The sequence below is a fragment of the Dryobates pubescens genome, chromosome 28 (genome assembly GCF_014839835.1).
Source record: "Dryobates pubescens isolate bDryPub1 chromosome 28, bDryPub1.pri, whole genome shotgun sequence".
Taxonomy (NCBI): Eukaryota; Metazoa; Chordata; class Aves; order Piciformes; family Picidae; genus Dryobates; species Dryobates pubescens.
In genome coordinates, this window is record NC_071639.1 from 6,003,676 (window position 1) to 6,027,412 (window position 23,737).

The following is a 23,737-nucleotide window of genomic DNA, read 5'->3' on the forward strand; positions in this document are numbered from 1 at the left end:
TTGACCTTTGCATGCACTGGATAAGTTCCCAGCAAAGAGAAGAGCTGAAACCTCCTTGACTCTCTTGCTTCTTTGCCTACAAGTATAAAGACAGAGCCTTTAGATTTCTCCAGCAACAAGCAGCCCCTGAAGTAGAGTGAAGACAATTTTGTTTCCCCTGTACTCTACACCCCACAGAGAGGCAGCAACATTCTTCACCTGCTTTTCTGTTGGTTTAACCCCAAAAAGGAACTTTAAACAACCCCCTCCAGACCACTGGAATACTAGCTGATTAAAATGCAAAAGGAGCCCAGGTTTAATTAACTTTGTTTTTTAATCAATGTTTGATCTGCATTCCAAAACAATTCAAACATGTTCCATTTAGTGTAAAAAACAAAGGAAAAGAAGGAGGCAAGTGTTTCAGAAATTTAATGCCAAGTTTAACTTGTTCCACTATGCAGCACAAGTTTGCCAATTTGATGGCATAAGTCGTTTGTTGTTTCAACAAAGCACACTCCGCCCCTACACTCTTTATTCATGCCCAGAAATGTATGTTTTAGCTACGTTCCTTTAGGGACAGTACATTAATCCATCCAGCAGAAGTAACATCTCAGGTGAACTCTACGCTTTCTCATAGTGGCGAACAGCAACCACATCACCAAAGGTGAGAGTCTGCAAGTCCAAGGAAAAGACACGTTAGATGTTGGACCATTTCCTGTCATGACTTAACATATTTAGAAGTCCAGGCTGGTTTATGTTATGTAGCTTATAGGAACAAACAAACAAACAAATTGGGCTAGATTGTTGATACTTTAAATGAACAAGAGGCAAGACATTAGCTAGGGTTCCCACAGTAAACATAACTCTCTCCTTGCTGCTTTGAAACCCCAAGAGGCACGTGGTGCACAAGGCAATTAAGTGTGGCTAGAAATGACCATTTTTCTAATTTTAATGAACACACTGCTTAAATACAGCATTAACACAGATTTAATACTTCTTTTCCTAAAGCTGTTCACACAGCAAGGTGTGCAATCTAAATAGCCAAGTCCTCTCTACTCATATTTAAGAACCTTGTACGAAAATACATGCATTGTGAACACTTGTGTAGCTAGAACGACCAAACATTTTAGTGGCCGCAGTTTTATAGGACACTAACTACAGTATGTGAGTTTTGGATGCATTTTTAAAGCACATCTCATTGTGTTCAAATTCCAAAGAAAAAAGGTTTTCTCTATGTGCATATGGCTGTTTCCAAAGCCTGTGTTTTCCCTTGACTTACTTGTCACCTTGTGTTGCACTGACTGTATGCTGTAAGGGTTTAGTTATCTGGAAGTCTCCATCCATACACAGAACTCTTTGAAGTATTTAGAAAACAAACAGATTTTTTTCCAACAACCACACAGATTAGAAGATCTGAAGAGGTTTGGTTTTTGAGTTACATCTGTGTCAAAAATGAGCATGAGAAGTGCCACCCTGGACATTAGTAACTTGACCAATTATGCACCTCATAGTCCTGCTTCTGAAAAGTCAGGAGCGGAGTGTGAACTTAGAACAAGACTTTTTTCCCCACATAATTGCTATGTATCATCATTTTTAAGCAAGACAGGAAAAATAAACCCTTTATTATTAAACCTGAAAATGCTATTACTTCTTGCAATACTCATTTTCTTAGTGAAATACTTGTGCTGTGCAGTTACATACATATATAAAAGCAACATAACAAGTGGTTTTACAAAATCTAAGTTAGAACTGATCATCACCTATATAATCAACAACTTTATCTTTTCTAGCTCACCAGGACTTTGGTTTTTTTTGCTTGAGCATGTTTTTCTTGAACTCTCAAAAGAACATAAACACTGGAAATCCACAGGCTGGCCAGCCTAAACCCACTAGCAATTCAGTTGTCAGTAAAACCAGACACCAAACGAAAGAAATATTTGAAACCTTTCTGATAGCTTTAAGGGTTTATGCCTGAGTAACACTCTGTTCATGAAGCTTGTCAGCAGTGTTAAGAGAGTGTATGAGAATGCTCAGTGAGCTGCTTTTGTACTTACCATGACCATTTTGCCATCCTTTATTTCTCTCACAAAGTTTGTCTCTTTGCCGTCCCACTTCTGTACGTGTACTAGCTTGTCTCCATCCAGGGTCACAACCGACTGCGAGATACCAAGAAACACAAAGGCATTCATTTATTTGGGGTATTTGGGATTCTGCTCACACATTCAGCATGCTCTATTCTATTCAATTCTCCTCAATGGATGGATGTGGATCTAGAATGATAAAGTAGTCCCAGCCATTTTAAAGCCAAGCCCATGAATCATCCTAGTTTTAAGCGTGAATTTCATACAATTCCTGTTTGTGTCAAAGGATGACAAAGTTGTTTCCTTTGAGTTCCAGACTCACAAGACCCACTGTCTCTGATGTGTTTTGGGATAACATTAAGCCACCAAAGCTGCAAGGAGGAAGGTTTTTGCAATCGAAATGGGGAAATAATTACACCAAGTATTACTGGGATAGAAAGAGAAGTGGGCAGTTAAGACAATTCCTTGGCAGCGGCAGGTAGACAAAGGGCTGGCCACAACGCATTGCTTCAGACAAGGCATAGTGTAAGCAGGCAGGTAAGATGCAATCTTTTTTCCCCCCTGTCCTTGACAGTACTACAACTGGCAATAGCAGAAGTTACATTTTCTTTCGTTTGACCCTACCAAAATACAGCCTCGGGGCTACTGCAGCTCAGTTCACTTACTTTGCAGTTTCTGTCATCGGGCGTAGTTTCATCAAATTCTTCTCCAAGTTTAAAGCTGATTTCTGTGTTCTTGAAAGTGCTCTGAGTCCTGATCACTACTTTGTCCCCCTCGCTGCTGATAATCACAGTGGGTTTGGTCACATTCCCCACCTGCCGTGTTGTAAATCCCACTCCTAGACCACCAAGGGAAAATTAAAATCCATCAGACATTTGGACACACATCGAGGTACGGAAATCTCCTCCCCGCTCTACAGCTTTAAGCCATCACAATGAATGCTAGTTTCTGCTTCGCTTGCGCCGTTATCCCTAAAGCATACATAGGTACTCGCCCCACACAGTTTCTCCCTTTCTTACCTCCGCACAGTGACAACGATTGTGCCCGGGTAGCGCCGCGGAACGGGTGGCAAAGGCTTCTGCGTCTCTCCCTTTCAGTTCCTCACCATGCTAGCACAATGATTCCTTTCTGCTTGTTTCCAGTTTATCTGCAGGCAGCATTTGCCCTTCTTTCACACGCTTTCCCTAACCCCAGGGCGTCTCCCCGAGCCTCTCCTTTGATGAGCCGCACCAAATTAACTCTATCGGCAGAAGCACAGCCGCCCAAACTCCTCTCCCCCCGCCCCGGAACCCCTCACCTACACCTCTGAGCGGGCAGCTTTTAACTTTTTTATATTTTCTTATTTATTTTGTTTTAGCACTGCGCTAAATGTCTCCCTAGTAGTAAACGGTAGGAGAGGAAATGGCCTCAGGTTGCACCAGGGGAGGTTTAGGTTGAGTATTTGAAGAAACTTCTTCACTGAAAAGGTTCTCAACCACTGGCACAGGCTGCCCAGGGAGGTGGTTGAATCCCCATCTCTGGAGGTGTTTAAAAGCTGCAGAGATGCGGTGCTGAGGGCCATGGTTCAGTACCAGACTTGCTAGGGTTAGAGAATGGTTGGACTTGATGATCATCTTAAAGGTCTTTTCCAACCCAAACGATTCTCTGGCTCCATGAAAATTCCATCTCTCCCGAGCTTGCCGCTGCTCCTCCCCCCGCCCCGGCCGTACCTACCCAGTGCCTTCATGTACTCGTCGAAATTGTGGCTGTCCACCAGCTTCCAGGTGGCGCAGAAAGCCTCGACCATGGCGGCCGGCTGCGGATGACGATAATAGTAACTGGGGGGTGGCGGGAAGCACCGCTACCGTCCCCCTACCTCGCTTTTAAAGCCGGTGCCCGGCGGGGGGCCGGGAGGCGGGAGGCAGCTGCGGTCCGCCCCCGCCGGCCGGGCCAGCGGCAGCAGCAGGACGGCCTCTCCCCGCCCCCGCCGGGGAAGGGGCGAGGGCGGGGGGTCCCGGCAGGCAGCGGGAGGGTAAGGCGGGGAGCGGGGTTCTCTCCGCCCGGGCACAGCTCGGGTGTGTGCCGCCTCCCGGCCTCGCCGCCCACTCGTCCCCGCTGTTGTCCTGACAGAAAAACACGGGCAAGAGATACGGGCACCGAGCGTGAGGTACCGAATGCAGCCACACAACGCGCTGCGGAACGCCGCCTCGAAAAGATTTCCCGGGAGCATTTTCGACCAGGTTTGACCTGGTCCAAGCGCACATCACTTTGCCCCACTATCATCATGCGGCAGCTACACGGATGCTGGCTGAGACTGGTACCTACTATGCTCGCTGGAAGCAGCTTTTTGCCCTCACAAACTCTCAGCAGTTGGAAACTAGGAAAGAAGGAAGAGAGCTTCACACTCTAGTTTCATCTGCTGTGTTGTTTTTCTGCTAGAGAGGGAATCTTGTTGCTCTAGTTGTTCTTTGGAATTCACTGAAAGCCCTAGGTATTCTCTCCGGTCTCTGGAGTGTTTTTCAGAAAGCAGCCTGTGTCCATGGGACAACCGACAGTGCTGGCTTTTCCAGACCTAGGACTTGCATAGGTTCTAAAGTCTCAAGTCTAGCTCTTCAGCTCTTGTAACACATTTCAGCAACTAAGCAAAAAAATCTCAGCAAATTTCTACCTGGCCCAGCCACATGAAATAAAAAGAATTATGAATATTTTCCTAATATCCTTACATCAGGTTTTGACTGGCACTTGCCTTTCTTTCAGCTGCTTATAGTAGGGCACATTCTTTGAGTGATGCTTCTGATGGGATTTTAATCTGCCACTTCACTTATTTTCAGAAGGAATTAACCCCAAGAATATAATCCTAATTCTTTTTACCACCCAACACAATTTTCAGCACAGAGAGACACTTGGTGCCATGGTTTAGTCATGGGGTCTGTGGTGACAGGTTGGACTTGATGATCTTTGAGGTCTCTTCCAACCTTGGTGATTCTGTGAAAGCACTGTCCTGCAGCCAGCCTGTTATATCTGACTTCTGACCTGCACTTCTGAGACTTTTCAGGTAGTGCTCAGAAATCCAGGGGGAGCAACAACATCATTTGGAACAGCACATCACAAACTCTTGTTCATTAATCATTTAGGGTGGGAAAGACCTTTAAGATGAAGTCCAACTGTAAATCTGTCACTGCTGGTTCCACCACTAAACAATGTCCTTAAGCACCACATCTACACAGCTCTCAAATACCCATGAAAGAGATTCCATGCTACTGCCAGTAGCTGGACTCCTCAAGGACACTTCTGCCTTCTTCCAGCCACTGCTGCCACCTGGACCGTGGGAGGCACCCACTTCAAGAGCCTTCATAATTGAAGCCATTATTCCTGCTCTGTCACCTCTGTTCTGCCAGGGTTTCTCAACATACCTAGGTACAAGTATGTAGTCTTAAGAAAAAATATATTTAATACTTTGCACCATGCTTTGGGTGTAAAACAGGGTCTGCTGAAATGTTCACATTCCTTCTGCTGCTTAGATAGATTGCCAAAGTCATCACACTAGGTGAGATCTCACCTGTCTCTTAGTGATGACTTGGGAGCAGGATAAATCAGCAGTAGGGAAATGTTACATTATTGACACCTTGTAGGGTGATGAGCCACAGCCAAAAATGTTTTCCATGGCACCCTAAGCCCTATATTTGCTTTGTGAATCCTCAGTGAGAGTTGTGTTAATGTCAACAGCTAGTACAAGCCATGCTGATCTACATAAATGCTTTGCCACAGCAGTGTCAAATACACTGACCTGGTGTGCATTTTGGGTTACTGCACAGGAGACCAGCCTGGAGTCTCTTTCATGCTGTCAGCAGAGTTTGAAAGCTTTAACAGACTGTGTACTCCTCTGTTAAAAGCCTGTGTGACGAAAGATGTCTCTGGAGATTCCTCTCTGAGCACCCAGGGACCCACTCTCTTTTATACTAAACTCTGTGCACCACCTGAGCAGCGTCAGTAGGCACGTTTGCATTCTCTGTGCACGGCCTGCCTGAAGGATGAAAATGCTGTGGCAAGACATCCTTGTGTAATAAGTAATCCCTTCTTCCAAAGGCCATCCAAGGTGAGTGTGGGACTGCCCTAACCTTCAGCCTCTGAATACAGGACACACAACCTGCTTTTGACTATCTTTTCCCCCTTTTCTATCCCTGCTTCACGTGCCTTCAGGCATTCAGAAAATGAGGCTCTCAGCCTGCACTCAGTCCTTGAAAAAAAATAAACTCACTTGATCAGAAAGAAAAAGAGAGGGGGAAAAAAATCACCACAGGATGGTCACCAGGCTCCTGTAGTCTGATGATTCCTCATAGTCTTTGTCAGGAACTGCTGAGCATCTGATCATTGCAATCAGGCACTATGGGCTTAGTTCTCTGGTTTAGGAAATGTGGTGTAACTAGTGCAGCTCATGTTTAAAGTCAGGTTTTTCTCTTTTGCTGCTGTATTACTCTGTGGATCTAACACAGGAGAGGCACTCTTGCCACCCCAGCTCAGTTAAACCTCTACTTTTAACTCTCCTTGCAGTACAACATCCAGGAATGACATATTACTCCATACTTAAGAGGATACTGTGTTGTTGTGAGACCTTCAGTTAAGTTAGTGATGAATGCATCAGCATTTCTATGTTCAGGGTAACAAAGATCATGGAACTGCAGAGCATCTTGTACCCATGCATGCAACAGAGGGGAGCAGTGACACCAGGCCCTAGCTCCTGTGGCATAAGATGTAGGCACCCAAAGGCCTTTTAGGTATTGAATCGCATCAAAAGCCAGCATGATTCAGTCTAGAGAAGAGAAGGCTCTGAGACCTTCCAGTGGCCTTCCAGTATCTGAAGGGGGCCTACAAGAAAGTTGGGGAGGGACCTTTTAGGGTGTCAGGTAATGGAACTGGGGGCAATGGAACAAAAATAGAAATGAGTAGATTCATATTGGATGTTAGGAAGAAATTCTTTGCCATGAGGGTGCTGAGAGACTGGCACAGGTTGCCTAGGGAGGTGGTAGAAGCCTCATCCCTGGAGTTTTTTTGAGACCAGGCTGGATATGGCTGTGAGCAACCTGATCTAGTGTGAGGTGTCCCTGCCCATGGCAGGGGGTTTGAAATTAGATGGTCCCTGAGGTCCCTTCCAGCCCTAACAATTCCATGATTCTATGATTCAGGGTACTAACTCAATCATTTTGGTAATCTCTTAGCATTCTGAAACATACAGGGGGTTACTTTTGAATCAAGGGAATTGAAAACGATGTGTAGGTACAAGTAGAAGAGATTCCCTCCATTTATGGACAATAGACCAGGAGTTCTCAGCACATTTTAACCTTGTTTGAAGCCCTGCTATGGATCTCTGTGCAGCTTTGACCTCAGTGTAATACAGAAATGACCAGATTTTAGGAGCTGCTGTGTCAGATGGGATGATGTTGCTTCAGGGCTGAGTGTGATTGGATTTTGGTGCTGCAGAAAAATAACACTAATGTCCAACAGGGCAGTAGAATGTCCTTAACTAAAATTATCTCTTGTCTCCTCCAACCATCTAAGAGATTTGCTGATCCCCCCTAACAAAAATAAACCACATCAGTACTGTGGGTGAGTCACAAAAAATCACTGGGTTTACTCTATTGATGGGCAGCTCTTCAGGAATCCCAGTGTAAACAGAAGACATAAATGCCTTATGGAGAAGACACCAAATTACGTGGCAGCACAAGGAAGCCACATGTAGATACAGGAATCCAGTCTTGTGCTGCCTAAATGCCATGGGAAGGGCTTTGCTGGGACTCTGGACCAGATGACAGGCAAGGGGCAAGCTAATGCAAGCAGGAGTAGGGACAGAGTGTTTATACCCTGTCCTGAGAGCATGGCATACTGTAGGCAAAGCCTAGGAGTATGTTCAGCAGGCTTCCTCCTGTAAAAGCTCAACCAAAATGATGCCAGGACAGGCTAACATTGGAGCACAAGTCGTATTAAGATCTAATTTTGGTGTCCCTTGCTAATTGGTCAGAATGAAGTGGTCTGTGACCATGCATTTTATTGTTGCAGACTCTCTCTTAGGTTACAAATTGGTGTGACATGAGATTAGGAGAGTCCTGGAAAGTAAGTACCTGCTAATACCTCATTATGAACTATTAGACGTTCACTCGGATTGCTTTAAGCTGCCAGGACAGCTGGTCTGCAATGGTTTAAAGAAGGAAGCAAATAGTCCTAAATATCTCCAGGGTCTTCTCTGCCTCTTAAAGTCATGTGAGGGGTTGTTATCTGTTGCTATCTAATATCTGTGTCTACCACTTAGAGGACTCAAGGCAGTGGCTCTCCTAGAAGAGATTAGCTTTTGCTAAAGCTAGCCACCTTCCTGTCTCCCAGTTCTGTTTATTGAAGAAGCAATTGTTTTAACTTTGTACCATTAGGGCCTTTGGCCATTTTAATAGTTGTCTTTGCTGTCTTTTGTGATTAAGAGCAGAAAACCTGTTTAAAAGTCCCTAAAGTGTAACAGCAACGTCTGATACTAAGTGTCACTTACAATAGCTGTCTAGTTAATGTGAAATCAATACATGAAATCAGCTTTCCAGACTTTCAATTTCAGCATGGCCAATGTGAGGTCACACAGTGAGGAAGAAGGAAATACAATCTTATAAATTACAGCTATTTCAGGGGTAAGCTGAATGCACTAAGTTAGAGTTATCCTTATTATAGCACATAGATGGAAGGAGATAAGATGACTTGCATTTGACTTGTTGCAATGGATTCTGGAAGATTTGGTGTTCAGAGCAGCCCAGCAAGAGTGTCAGTGGATCAGAAACACACTGTATTAAGGGTTAAGGATTCTGTGTTGCAACAAAGGTAAGGAATGGAATGGAATGGAATGGAATGGAATGGAATGGAATGGAATGGAATGGAATGGAATGGAATGGAAGAGAAGAAGAGAAGAGAAGAGAAGAGAAGAGAAGAGAAGAGAAGAGAAGAGAAGAGAAGAGAAGAGAAGAGAAGAGAAGAGAAGAGAAGAGAAGAGAAGAGAAGAGAAGAGAAGAGAAGAGAAGAGAAGAGAAGAGAAGAGAAGAGAAGAGAAGAGAAGAGAAGAGAAGAGAAGAGAAGAGAATTAACCAGGTTGGAAAAGACCTTTGAGATCATTGAGTCCAACCTATCACCCAACACCATCTAATCAATTAAATCATGGCATCAAGCACCCCATTCAGTCTCTTCCTAAACACCTCCAGTGATGGGGACTCCACCACCTCCCTGGGCAGCACATTCCAATGGCCAATCTCTCTTTCTGTGAAGAACTTCTTCCTAACATGAGGCCTAAACCTCCCCTGGTGCAGCTTGAGACTGCATCCTCTTGTTCTGGTGCTGCTTGCCTGGGAGAAGAGACCAACCCCCACCTGGCTACAGCCTCTCTTCAGGTAGTTGCAGACAGCAATAAGGTCTCCCCTGAGCCTCCTCTTCCCTAGGCTAACCTCCCTCAGCCTCTCCTCATAGGGCTTGAATGATTTTTATCACCATCAATATAACTTTTACAGTATTAAAGATACAGGTGACCTCTACACGTAATATTGTGTCTCTTTGTAGCCTTAGTATGTGCCATGGAGGCTGTCTAACAATAAATCTGACTCAATATATTGGATCTCAAGCTAAATCCTTGCTGCACAGAAAAAGACAGCTTTGCAGTCTGCAGGGCTGGATTTCAGAGAATTTTGGAGTAGCTCAATGCACCTTTGGTCTGTTTGTCCATACTAAGGCACTCCATTTGCTGCAATATCCTGAAATCACTGAGATCCAGACAGAAGGGAATATCAGTTTTGTCTGACTGAACTACAAATTTAAGAAAATCACTACTGAATTTGGAAAACAGATTCAAACTAATAACTGCCCTCATAGAATCATAGAATCAACAAGGTTGGAAAAGACCTCAGAGATCAAGTCCAACCTGTCCCCCAACACCTCATGACTACTAAACCATGGCACCAAGTGCCACGTCCAATCCCCTCTTGAACACCTCCAGAGATGGTGACTCCACCACCTCCCTGGGCAGCACATTCCAATGGCTAACAACTCTCTCTGGGAAGAACTTTCTCCTCACCTCCAGCCTAAACTTCCCCTGGCACAGCTTGAGACTGTGTCCTCTTGTTCTGGTGCTGGTTGCCTGGGAGAACAGACCAACCTGGGTATTCCCAGGATCCTACTCTGATCCACTCAGCTACAGACAGAATCACAGCTTGCTGGGGTCAGAAGTGATCCCTCAGATGCATCTGGACTACGCTCCTCTGGGTGCATCTCCTCAAGATCAGAACCTCCCTCCTGGGGCCACTCAATTTCCCTGGCTTACAGAAATGTTTCAATTCCACAATCTTGATAAGTAATTTAATGAAGTTATCAATTTATGTGCCTGTTGTGGATGGAAGAGAAAAACAAAAGCCTGACACAGATCAAGCAGAGGTACTTTTGAACTGAAAACTCCTGCTGGGTGACCTAGATAGAATTACACACCTACCTTGATTCATTCGAGACTGCAACTAAATCCCAGCTTTACTTACTAGATTGTGAGCAAGCATTGAGTCATTTCTGAGTTTTCACGAGTCTGAATATGTAAACTTCCTGCAACACACAATTCTAGAGCAAGTTGAAGCTTTGCAGGGTTAAAATAGTTCATTGCTGGCTTTAAATAGGGACTAGTACCAAGACAAACTTGGGGAAAACCTCAGTCATCCTGGCCACCATCCCAGAAAAGCAGCAAGAAGAGTGGTCTCTCCAGTCTGCTATACAAAACTATAGCTCCATGCAGACATGCCCCAAGAGATTTCCCTCTTACTCTGGTGGTGGTAAACACAACTCAGACCCTCTGCTTATCACAAAGTCATAGAATCATAGAATCAACAAGGTTGGAAAAGACCTCAAAGATCATCAAGTCCAATCTGTCACCCAACACCTCATGACTACTAAACCATGGCACCAAGTGTCACATCCAATCCCCTCTTGAACACCTCCAGGGATGGCAACTCCACCACCTCCCTGGGCAGCACATTCCAATGGCTAGCAGCTCTCTCTGGGAAGAACTTTCTCCTCACCTCCAGCCTAAACTTCCCCTGGCACAGCTTGAGACTCTGTCCTCTCTTTCTTGTGCTGGTTGCCTGGGAGGAGAGACCAACCCCCTCCTAGCTACAACCTTCCTTCAGGTAGTTGTAGACAGCAAGTCCTTAACTAATCATGTAATAGTTAAACAAGGCTTCTACTGGCATCTTCCTCAGACCTTTGAAACTTTCTGAAGCTGCTGATCAGTGCTGCAGGCAGAGCTCCTAACATCCAGAGTCCAGAGCCAGTGGAGGGTGCAGGAGCAGGCTGACTTGCTCACACCATGACTGGCATCCGCCTGCCTGCTAAAAAGCCATCCTGCTAAAAGAAGGGCTACAGAGAGGAAACATGGCACAGCTTTAAAACCTTTAGCTCCATCTCAATGTCCTTTGCATCCCCTGCCCTTAAATATACTCCATCTTACATGTCAGAGTTTCATTTTATCATTCATAAATGTACCCAGAAGTTTCCACTTACAGCAGTCCACATTAAAAACAAAAAAAGGAAAGAAAAAGAAGATGCAAAGTCAAGAGTTCAAAGGCTGGCTGAGCTAGCATACCTAAAAGAAACTTATCTCAGCACTTTCCTCTCTATTTGCCTAATCACATGATATTTTTTGTTTTCTAGGGAAGATTCCCCTCTCTCAGTGCTCACAACAAAGACTCTTCAAGGACTGGCTCAAGGCTCTTTAATGAGGCTGCCTGATACAGAGGATCTTTGCTCACTACTTGTTGGGAGGACTAGCAATGAGTTGTCTTTCCACCTTCTCATTTTGCCAAGTATGGAGCAAAAAGCCAAGAGATCAGTTTCTTAGTTTGGATGTTTAAAGCACCAACAGTTCATATTGGGCATAAGGAGGTATAAGTGAACGAAGCAAGGGGTCAGCACTGAAGAAAGAAGTAAGTAGATGGATGAGAGCTTTGAATGGAGTCAGATGAAGAGTTTAGAGGTATGGAAGGAATGGGATGGGACTGATGAGCAGTTAAAGTAGAACATAGGCCTTGAGTAATCTGGTCTAGTTGAGGGGCATCCCTGCCCATGGCAGGGAGGTTGGATTAGATGATCTCTAAGGTCTCTTCCAGCCTAAGCTGTTCTATGATTCTGTGAAGAAGGGCAGAAAACTAGTGGGAGGAAAAAGCAGGTTCAAAACCTGTAGCTCTGCCATAAATGCATGTGTGGCAGCTTTCATGATTTTCACTTAAAGGGTGTTTTTTAACATGGTGCATGGATATTTCTGAGCCCCTGATGTCTGCTGGAAGCCTCGATGGCTGCCAGGGAAAGCCTGGTTCCCTGGTATTCTGGGCAGCTGTCTGCAGGTGGCTGCTGGGCCATGGAGGGGGCATGCAGAAGTGACAGCTATGTTGGAGAGCAAAATGTAACATTCTTGTGAATAAACTGCATATTTCACTGTCCAGATGGGTACTGGTGTGGTCTATGTGGATGGTGCCTCTGAGGGGAGATCACTGCCCATACACTGGCTGCTGCAGCTCAGTGGAGATGCCCCGGGGGTGTGCTGAGGGGAAAGGGCAGCACATTTCAAACCTATTTCCACCATACTTTTGAAGACACAGGGAATTCAGGCACCACCAAGCTGCTCGGAGGAGCCATCAGGGCAGTTCAAGGGGCAGCAGCGGGGCGAGAGTGTTGATGTGCCTGAGCTAAGGAAGGTTCCACAGAGGGAGCTGAGGGAACTAGGGTTGTTCAGCCTGGAGAAGAGGAAGCTGAGGGGAGACCTTCAGGCTCTCTACAGCTCCTTGAAAAGGGGACTGTAGAAAGGTGGGGGTGAGTCTTTTCTCCCCAGTATCAGTTGGTAGGACAAGAAGAAATGACCACAAGTTGCATCAGGAGAGTTTTAGGCTGGATATGAGAAGAAAATTCTTCACTGAAAGCACTGGAACAGCCTGTCCAGGGAGGTGGTTGCATCCTCATCCCTGGAGGCGTGTAAAAGCCGCAGAGATGGTGCTAAGGGACGTGGTGTAGCACCAGCCTTGGTAGAGTTTGAGAATGGTTGCATCTACGCAGGCGATTCGCTGGCTCCATGATTCTGTCGGCTGCAGCCGCTGCAGCTGAGGCGTGCCCGAGTCCGGGGCGCCCTCTGGTGGCATCGCCCGGAATCCCCGGGGAAACCCTGTCCCTCGTCCCACCGGCGCCGGGGGACCGGGAGGCTGGGGGTCCGGGGTGTGGCCACAGCTCCCCCCGCTCTTTTTCACGTTACCATTTATACCGAATTTGGCCCAAACTCAGCCATTTCCGAGGCGCTGCGAGCCGCGGTGCGGAGAGGAGCGAGGCTGTGAGTCGTGAGAGGGCTCAGCTTTGTGCCTGTCACGGGCTCGGGCGCCCTCTTGTGGCCAGCCGCCAGTAGGTGCCTGCCTGCTGCAGACCCGGTCGGGAGCGTCCGTGCCCTCTCTGTCATGAAGGCTGCAGAGCCCTTCCTTCTGCCCCTCAGGATAATCAGCGCGCTATCAAAAACACTGCTTCTGGAATACTGTAGGGATTAACAGCAGTTTACATGCTGCTGCTTTTTAACCTACAGTTTACAAACACGCACAAGGGGTCTGGGGGGAAAAAATAGAGGAAGGTGAAGACACAGGGAGCAGGTTTTCTATACAGGCTTTCTGTATGGATTTACAGCATCAGTCACTGCACAGCAGGGTCCTAGGAATAAAGCACTGGGAAGGATTGTCTAAATCCTCACATCAAGGCCCTTTTACATGGCAAGCAATTAGGTTTAATCCAGAAAAGCCCACAGCACCCAGGCTTTGTATTGACAGACAAAACCCCCCACATTTGCCTTCAAACATAAGTCTTGCATTAACATCTGGAGATCTGGCATTAGGATGTGGCACTGGACAGGGCGAAGTGACAGTCTTCAGGCCTCCTGTTGCTCCTGACCATCTTGGAATATAAATGACCCCCCACTGGGTTGAATAGGGAAATACACTAAAATAATCAAATCAAATAAATATGTAATATGTAATATATACTATATACTATATACTATACTATAATATAATAATAAGATAAAACAAAATCTCTCAGCATTTATTGCTAATTAGTTTCCAAATCAGAAAAGCTTCAGGTGGAGAAGATGAAATTGAGGTCTCCCTAAACCAAAAAGTCAAACCCAGTCATCTCTGGTAGTATTGGCACCCTGGCCCAAGCTGCAGAGCTGAGCAGGCTGCAATCCAGACTCAGTCACCTGTCTGATGACAGTTTATAGACTGAAAATGCTTCTGGCTACTTCACCCCTCAGTGCCCAAGTCTGTTATCATTCCTTCACCCAGCATAAGTAAGTTTTCACCAAGAGGTCCGGGCTTCCAAAACACAGGTGATGTGCTCCTGCTGAGGGGAAGAGGATATAGAGCCCCTTGTAGGGGCAGTAGGGAAAAGCACCACACATCTCTGTGGCAGTCCACTTGGGTGGGGAAGCTTCAGCTGCCAGTGTTTTCTCAAGTCATTGGAGCAGAGTTCTAAGCAATGTGAGACATATCCCATTTGTGATCACAAATACACAGAGGCACCAAGGTGCTGGACCCTTAGCAGAACCCTTGAAGTGCACGGCTCAGATCAGCTGGATCAATCTGCATCTTGCTAAAACAGCTCACACCCTCTTTGCACTTTTGCTCTCAAGCAGCTGCCTCCTAGCTTCTGAGGCCTCTGTCTCCCTTCGTGTATTTGCACAAACTCCCTGGCAGGCTGAGGATCCCACTAGATGGCAGGACAGCTTAAGCCCTTGCTATTTCTACCCAAACCAAGTGCCCTGGGACCTCAGTGGGCCCAGTCCCACTGGCCTGTGCCACACAGACCCTGGGGAACCCACATGCATCACAGTAGGTCTAAAGCTTATACTTGCTGAGAACAACAAGCATAGCCTGTGCCAAAACAGTGGAGAAATCCCTGCAGAAATCTCTGTTCAATCCCTTTCCATGGCATACACAGAGCAGGCAAGAAGGGAAACCCACCAACTAGTCCTAAGTAATTTGCTACATCTTGAAGTAGTCCTCTTTATGTGTGATGCATGAAGGATACTTGGCATACAGATAGTAAAGTGCAGTTTAAACCCCTTCTAGCCACTGCTCTGTTGCCATCTTTAACTAATGCAAGTGCAGTTATATCATTTTGGTATGATCACTGTTGTATGAAAGAGGCACAACAGAGAAGTGGCCACTGTGGGTCAGATCATAGGTCCATATAGTTAGATATAATGTCTTGGATAAAGCAAACATATATATTATGTTTTCACTGACTAACCTCCTTGCCCCCAAGCATTTGTGTTCATGAACTGAGTTGGGAGGAATGTTCCGTCTGTTAAGTCAAGACTTAAAACTCAAGTGAGGCATAATTCACACTGCAGTTAGAATGAAACCAGTATTTGTCTTCAATCACAACAAGATGTGGCCTGTACATTGCTGTGCTATCAATGATTTGGAAATTGATTTGAACATGCACCAATTTGTGAACTGCTTTGCCACTTGTTTCATCCATCCACGCTCAGCCTGTGCAGCATTACCCCAGAATGATGGCACATGGCACAAGGGGAGATAAGGGATCAGCAAAAAAAAAAAGCTTCATTTAAAAAAAAATGTTTAATTACTTCTCTTAATCTCTTTAAATAAGAACATTCTAACAATCAGGCCTCTACCTCAAACCCTATTTAGTCCTTTATTGCCTTTCAGATAACAAAGTGAACTTTCCTGGTTTATTGCAACATAAGCTGTGTCTCAGCACGTTCAGGTGTTGATCAATTAGAGGGTAGGAGGGCTCTGCAGAGGGACCATGATGGGATGGACAGATGGGCAGAGGCCAACAGGATGGCATTCAACAAGTCCAAGTGCCAGGTGCTGCACTTTGGCCACAACAACCCCAGGCAGGGCTACAGGTTGGGGTCAGAATGGCTGGAGGGCGGCCAAACAGAAAGGGACCTGGGGGTGCTGATTGGCAACCGGCTGAGCATGAGCCAGCAGTGTGCCCAGGTGGCCAAGAAGGCAAATGGCATCCTGGCCTGCATCAAAAATAGTGTGGCCAGCAGGAGCAGGGAAGTCATTCTGCCTTGTACTCAGCACTGGTTAGGCCACACCTTGAGTCCTGTGTCCAGCTCTCGACCCCTCAGTTTAAGACACTTGAATGTGTCCAGAGAAGGGCAACGAGGCTGGGGAGAGGCCTTGAACACAGCCCTGTGAGGAGAGGCTGAGGGAGCTGGGATTGTTTAGCCTGGAGAAGAGGAGGCTCAGGGGAGACCTTATTGCTGTCTACAACTACCTGAAGGGAGGTTGTAGCCAGGTGGGCGTTGGTCTCTTCTCCCAGGCAACCAGCACCAGTACAAGAGGACACAGTCTCAAGCTTTGCCAGGGGAAGTTTATGCTGGAGGTGAGGAGAAAGTTCTTCTCAGAGAGAGTTGTTAGCCATTGGAATATGCTGCCCAGGGAGGTGGTGGAGTCACTGTCCCTGGAGGTGTTCAAGAGGGGCTTGGACGTGGCACTTGGTGCCATGGTCTAGCAGGCATGAGGTCTTGGGTGACAGGTTGGACTTGATGATCCTTGAGGTCTTTTCCAACCTTGCTGATTCTATGATTCTATGATCTACATAAAGCTTCTGAGGAAGGGCTGACCCAAAGAAAATTACCTCTTAATGACATCTGCAAAAGGCTGAGGCAAATTTTCAGAGTACCTAAATGATTTTCTATATGGGCACTGAAGTTAGAAGGACATTTCCTGCTTGCTTCTTTTGTTTTATTTTTATTTCTTTTAAATACACCAAGTGGCTAAAAAGGAATACTTGCTTCATTAAGTTCTAACCTTTGGAGACAACAGAGTTACTTTTTTTTTGTGTGTGTGTGTGCTTGGTACTAAAACTAATTTCTTTGCTCTATAAAAGCCCAGAAGAGTGCTGTAAAGTGATGAAAAAGATGCTATTACCTGTGCCACACTTGCTGGCATGGAAATTGGGATGAATGCATTATAATACCAGATTAGCCTTAATAAAGTTTATCACCATCATTTATCAAGGTAATTAAGTATGTACCTAATTTTATGCATGAAGCAGTTCTACTGAGTTCTGCGAGGCTAGCCTGCATTTAAAGTTAAGCATGGTTTAAAATAATCTGATTCAGGGCCATAACTGCTACCCTGTGGGTGAGGAGAAGGCACTGTCATCAATTACCCATTAGCTGAGCTAATGGGAGGGTGGTGTAGCCTGGATGATGGTTGCAAATGGATAAACTGGCTCACTGAGAAACATATTTAGAAGCACTTAATTTGTTCTGTACAGGCTCAGCCAAAGTTTTGTAGGAATAGAATAGAATAGAATAGAATAGAATAGAATAGAATAGAATAGAATTAACCAGGTTGGAAGAGACCTTTGAGATCATTGAGTCCAACCTATCATCCAGCACCATCTAATCAACTAAACCATGGCAACAAGTGCCCCATCTAGCCTTTTCCTAAACACCTCCAGTGATGGTGACTCCACCACCTCCCTGGGCAGCCCATGCCAATGGCCAATCTTCTTCCTAACATCCAGCCTAAACCTCCCCTGGTGCAGCTTGAGAATGTGTCCTCTTGTTCTGTCCCAGGTTGCCTGGGAAAAGAAACCAGGCCCCACTTGGCTACAACCTCCCCAACAAGAAAATGAACCAGAGCTTTCCCAGCTTTAGCTGTGCTTAAGCTAGCAACCCTGCCTAAACCTCAGACTACAGGCAGCATGGCACAGAGACCCCCAGGCATTTCTTAAGGGGCTAGCTTCTGTCTGGCTGAGTCAAGCACAATACACAATGAATCCTTCTGGACCAAAGTTTATATGGCACAACGTCTGCCACACCAGTCAGTGCTTGTGGTTCTGTTGATACTGGTCAGAAATATGCAGCTGGCTCAGAGCTGGAGAGGTTTATTTGTCAAAATCCATAACTAGATATTCCTCTTTGATATATGTACTACACAAGAGCTCTTTCTGCAGCCTAGACTAATGATTGTTTAGACACAAACTGCAGGTGCTTGTGGCAAAGAAGCATTTCTGCATCTGCAGCTTGGTTAATCTGCAGCTAGATAATACACAGGCAAATGAGGACTGTATAATATATGACCCAGAAATTATGGATCAAAAGCCTTCCCCTTGCCTTTAATTGAGTTGCACGTTAAGCCTTTACACTCATAGAGTCAATGAGGTTAGAAAAGACCTCAAGGATCATCAAGTCCAACCTGTCACCCAACACCTCATGACTACTAAACCATGGCAGTAAGTGCCACGTCCAGTCCCCTCTTGAACACTTCCAGGGTCTTTACTTCTTAGTCTTTACTTCTTAGGCAGGTTTTTTTTCTAACTTTATGTGTTTTCCCAGTGCCAGGTTCATACAGCTCAAGTACAAAGCAAGCACTTATTTTCCAGTGCAGAGCACTGGGCCTACTTCTAAGCTGCATGTCTGTGAGCAGTTAACTCCATGTATGTATGCAGCTGTGGAATGGTTTTTACCCAGAGTTCAGCACATGAAAAACTTGGCTAAATTCAGTTGGTTCACAATTGGTGTTTTAATAGGAAAAAACTTCAAGGAAAATACTTACTTTACATATCTGTTCCTGTAACCCAAATGTCAGTGTCTGTAATCTGTAAGAGAAGCAGCTAAATATATCCAGTGCTGCAACTGTGAAAGGAGAGAATTCAATATAGGCTGTGACCCAGAAGAACACTTTAGTATATGCTCTACTTAAAACATGCAAGGAATTCTGGTTTAGTAATACTTAGCTACTTGATTTCCAAGGGATGACATTAACTTTTTCAAATGGAACACTTCTATAAAGGAGGTTGCTGTATGAGAATGGGACTGCAGCCCAGCACAAGAGCCTGTACCACAAATAGAGTTTGCCCAGAGTCCCTCTCCACTGCAGTTTCCAAACCCGATCCTCCAGCATAAGCTAGTTCTGTCTCTCAGACTTTCTTAAGCCACCTATTTTGCTCCAGTGAAGCAAATTTTTTTACCTTCCCCAGCTGGAAAATGGTTCTGGGATGCTGCACTTGTTAAAAGGCATACAGACAGAGGGAACGAAGTGTCAGTTCAGTTGGATGAAACTGAATCCTTTACTGTATGTTCCCCAAAAGACAGTGTGCAAGAAAATGCACAGCAGGAATGGTAGGTGTGCAGAGAGGCCTCTTACAAGCTCTCTGCCAGCTATAAAATACACAACTGTTTTACAGACAAATACCAGTTGAATGTGGAATGTAGCCATCAGAGATGCTTCATCCATCTACCTACACCGCATGGGCAAACAAAAGGATTTCATTGCCCATGTTGGGTAGGTTTCAAGATGTACATAAGTAGTAGCTGCCCTAGGCTGTAGTAGAGGTGCATCTCAGTGCCTGAATCTCAGGTCTCCTTCAGTGAGGGAATGAATGCTAAGCATTTTCAGGTGTGTGACCTCCAGAACAAAAGAATTCCTTTCAGCAGGGAAAAACCTTTGCTGGAGTCTTTGTTAAAGTCCCAATGGTTGAAACACCTTCACTGTCAGCCAACAACAAAGCAAACCCCAGATGAAATACAAGAACTATGCATCATGTGGGTTTAAGTCTTGTCATACAGGAAAAGCACCAAGGAACCAACAGAAGGCAGAAAAGAGGATAGATGTTTAATTTCCACAGTGAGATTAAACACTTTCAATCACTTACAAACAGGGCTACTTTCTTTTTAGATACACACAAGAACAGCTACAATGTTCAGCCCGAAAATGACAGAAGTAGCAAGACTGCTAAGAAATGGGAGAAGGGAGAAGCAAACAAGTGTTTGAAACAGAGTCTGAAAACAAACACTGGTGGTTTGGTAGTTTACAAAACATTTTGGAAACAGGAAGAGAGGAAAAAAAATACGGTGGGTTTGGGTTTTTTACCTTCTCTCTCTCACACATCTACATATGCCTAATGAGAATACTAATCCCAGGAGGTAAATTGCAGCTAATGTCTGGAATCTAATGTTTACTTAATGTCACTTTAAGGTGGGGAGAGTGACTACACCTCTGTGTCAGCGAGACAGAAGCTGTTTTGGGAAATTAAGAAACAGGGTTTTTATTGTGAAGCTATCATTAGCTGGTGGTACATCTGCTGGGTATATTAATTGAGGCTGTCACCAAAGAAAAGAGATTAGTGAGGGTGAATACTTAGAACCATGAGAAAACCCGCGCCGAGAGATGCCTTCTTCACTTCTCTTCCCATTTGGATGTGTAGAGCATTGGTTTTGGAGTAGGGCAGTAGAAAAAACAGTAGTTCCACGTCATCTAGGTACAGGTGTGCTGCAAAATCTTGTCTGTGCTGCTAAAGTTGCTACCACGCTTCAGAAGGGGTGACACAAGGAAACCGGAAAGTCTGTCGATGAGTTTCATTAATCCAGCAGTCCTTAGGTGTTAGGAGTCATTGCTTTTCCCTTCTGTCTCTTTACTTTCCAGTAAGGCTTTGGATGATGGCACTTCTCCACCCTCTGCTCCTTCATCTAAAAAAACCCCAAAGAAATACAGAATTAAACATTTCAGTGACAACTTTCTCAGGGTTTTTTTTAAAGCAGCCATGCAGTTGTGTTCGCTGATCATCTCTCTTTGGATTGGCTCTTCATTACCACATTCATGGCTGCTTCAGAAAGACAGATTAGCTCAAAAAGATCAAGAACTTACAAAGCAAGCTGCAACTTGCAGGCCTCCAAAAGAAATTGCCTATTGATGTTGCTTTGCCTGCTCCTTGTGTGTGCTGATCAAGGTCAGCTGTACGAAACAGATTGGAATTAACTTTTTGTTTATTGTTGTTCAATTTCTCTGGGTCATTTCCAAAGTCAGGTTTGGATATTGCATTCCTCTGAGCATTGCTTGGTTCCAGGTAGGTAACATTACAGTTTATGAGCATGAGAGTTTTCTGGCTGACCACCTTTGCCAAGGAGAATTCACCCTGTCTCCACAAGGTGAGGAGATTTTTTGTTACTCTGATGTGGAAGTTTGCTCTTCCTTAGGTTAGAGCTGAATGCTTACATGGCTAATACAAGTAAAAGCTCCCCAGCATATGTGGGCACTAGATGAAGAATCATAGAATCAATAAGGTTGGAAAAGACCTCAAAGATCATCAAGTCCAACCTGTCACCCAACACCTCATGACTAACTAAACCATGGCTTCAAGTGCCATGTCCAATCCTCTCTTGAACACTCCAGGAATGGGGACTCCACCACCTCCCTGGGCAGCACATTCCAGTGGCTAACAACTCTCTCTGTGAAGAACTTTCTCCTCACCTCCAGCCTAAACTTCCCCTGGTGCAGCTTGAGACTGTGTCCTCTTGTTCTGGTGCTGGTTGCCTGGGAGAAGAGACCAACCCCCTCCTGGCTACAACCACCCTTCAGGTAGTTGTAGACAGCAATAAGGTCTCCCCTGAGCCTCCTCTGTTCCAGGCTAAGCAACCCCAGCTCCCTCAGCCTCTCCTCACAGGGCTGTGCTCAAGGCCTCTCCCCAGCCTTGTTGCTCTTCTCTGGACATGTTCAAGTGTCTCAATGTCCTTCTTAAATTGAGGGCCCCAGAACTGGATGTAGTAGAATACCAAATGTGGGAGACCAGTATAGCCTCTTTGGTCTCAAACATCTTGCAGACTTCTCTTCAGTCTTTGGATCACCAGTGACACCAATCAACTGATTACCATCATTCCACGATGGCTTCCCACCAGATCACCTGCGGAAAGTCTCAGCCTTCCAAAACTTAGGCACCACCAGAGGATGATCAGACAGGATAGAGGTGGTCTTAATTTCAGAGGTGGGCTCTGAGCTAAACAGCTGGTGCCAAAATCTCTCCTGTCCATCTCCTGAGGCTGTTCAGCTTGCAGTGTACATGGACATTTGTATTGCACACCTATGATCCTTGTGTATTCATAAAGCAAAGTCTCTTTTCTCTTCCAAGCCAGACAAAAGCTATTAGCACATCCTGTTCCTGACCTTTCACTACGACAGCAGCTGACAGCATTTTAGAAAGAGAAGAAATGCACGATCCAAGAAGCCTCAGTTAAATCTGAAGCAAGATGGAGAGTCCTCCTCACCATTTCCCATAATCTCCACTGAGCCTTTCAGAGCAGAGAAAAAAAAAGGCATATTTTATATAGCCACATGTTCTATCTTCTCCACTTCTCTCATCTACCCAGCTTCTTTGTTCTGAGCTGGAAACGGCCTTACCAACTCATTGTTAAATCCAGAAACAGGCAAAAAATGAATGCCAGTTAGAGCCCCAAGTGTTTCACAAACTGTTTTCCTGCCACAGCATTTGAACTTCCAAACTTTCTTTCCATTTTGATGAATTCTCCTTGCTCTGCTTGCTATCTCTTCATGAGCTTAACTTACAACAGCTTAACTTATAACTCAATGAGGCTGTAATTCCTATCTGATACGTGTAGAACTCCCAACCCTAAAAAGCATCCAAGCAGTCAGAATGGACATAACTGTATCCTGTGTTCATTTCCTATTATCAGTGTTGCAAACTGCTGATAACAGGGACTGCTCCTTGCAGGCATGCTCTGGCACAGCCATATGTCAATGACAAGAGCAAAGGGTAATTCCATGATCTTAATTGTTCTTCAAATCCTGACAGTGCTGGGCCTTGTCTGTGTAAGAAAGCATCAGCACATTTTGCTGAAACAGATGCAGTGCTCCATTTCCAGTGGAAAGATGTTGACTTGCTGGAATGTGCCCAGAGAAGGGCAACAAAGCTGGGGAGGGGTCTGGAGCACAGCCCTGTGAGGAGAGGCTGAGGGAGCTGGGGTTGCTTAGCCTGGAGAAGAGGAGGCTCAGGGGAGACCTTATTGCTGTCTACAACTACCTGAAGGGAGGTTGTAGCCAGGTGGGGGCTGGTCTCTTCTCCCAGGCAACCAGCACCACAAGGAGAGGACACAGTCTCAAGCTGTGCCAGGGGAGGTTTAGGCTGGATGTTAGGAAGAAGTTCTGGGCTGCCCAGGGAGGTGGTGGAGTCACCATCCCTAGAGGTGTTCAAGAGGGGATTGGACGTGGCACTTGGTGCCATGGTTTAGTAGTCGTGAGGTGTTGGGTGACAGGTTGGACTTATGATCCTTGAGGTCTCTTCCAACCTTATTGCTTCTATGATTCTATGATAAGAAGAAAAAGTTACTTCCAAATCAGAACCTAAAAATGTAGAGGCAACTCCTGATCAGGGCTAACCTGTAATTCTCACTTCACAGCAATTAGAAACCAGATTTCTCTGAATCTGGGAATCCTCCTAAAAGGAGCTGAAATGCAAAATAGGTGTTGATTAGACCTGTGCTAAATCAACAGAGCACCTTATCAAATTACAGGATGTGGCAAAACAGGACACTAGTCTCAGACAGCAAAGTTGAAAGCCTACTGGCAGGAGTAAATCACTGTAAACCCTACTCAGTTTATTTGTCTGGGTCAGGACAGCTGTAGTTGGACTAACAGCACAGCTTGCTGCCTTGTGCTAAGTTATCTCAGTGCAGCAGCAGACCCTAACTTGTAGCTGGAGTTTTCCAAGCTTCCTAGCAATGCAACTATGGTTGCATTCCCTCAGGGGAACTGGAATTCAGTTTGCAGCAGACTTAGTTTGGGTTAAAACTGATTTGTCTCATTGGGAGGTGAAAGTGATAACTTCTTTGG

The 23,737-nt window shown here is 45.3% G+C and overlaps 2 protein-coding genes across 3 annotated transcripts in view; both read right to left on the reverse strand.

Moving 5' to 3' along the window:
• Nucleotides 1-392: 392 nt before the first annotated feature.
• Nucleotides 393-3,872, reverse strand: FABP7 (fatty acid binding protein 7). Its single transcript, XM_009909527.2, has 4 exons — nt 3,774-3,872; nt 2,726-2,898; nt 2,034-2,135; nt 393-651 (listed from the first exon to the last, which is right to left on the reverse strand). The coding sequence occupies exons 1-4, from the start codon at nt 3,844-3,846 to the stop codon at nt 601-603; spliced, it is 399 nt and encodes a 132-aa protein (XP_009907829.1). The 5' UTR covers nt 3,847-3,872; the 3' UTR covers nt 393-600.
• Nucleotides 3,873-19,709: 15,837 nt separating this feature from the next.
• The window catches only part of PKIB (cAMP-dependent protein kinase inhibitor beta), a 48,838-nt gene continuing 44,810 nt past the window's right edge, over nt 19,710-23,737 (reverse strand). For both annotated transcript variants that reach the window (XM_054174045.1, XM_054174044.1), the window contains exon 3: nt 19,710-20,583. In XM_054174045.1, coding sequence (XP_054030020.1) covers nt 20,498-20,583 — 86 coding nt within the window. In that variant the 3' untranslated portion in view covers nt 19,710-20,497. The remainder of the gene's footprint in view (nt 20,584-23,737) is intronic.

Coding starts and splice junctions, on each gene's coding strand:
- FABP7 (XM_009909527.2), bottom strand. CDS start 3,846: ATGGTCGAGGCTTTCTGCGCCACCTGGAAGCTGGTGGACAGCCACAAT. Junction 2,899..3,773: donor CGAGTACATGAAGGCACTGG/GTAGGTACGGCC, acceptor TTGGTGGTCTAG/GAGTGGGATTTACAACACGG. Junction 652..2,033: donor AGGATGGCAAAATGGTCATG/GTAAGTACAAAA, acceptor TTGGACTTGCAG/ACTCTCACCTTTGGTGATGT.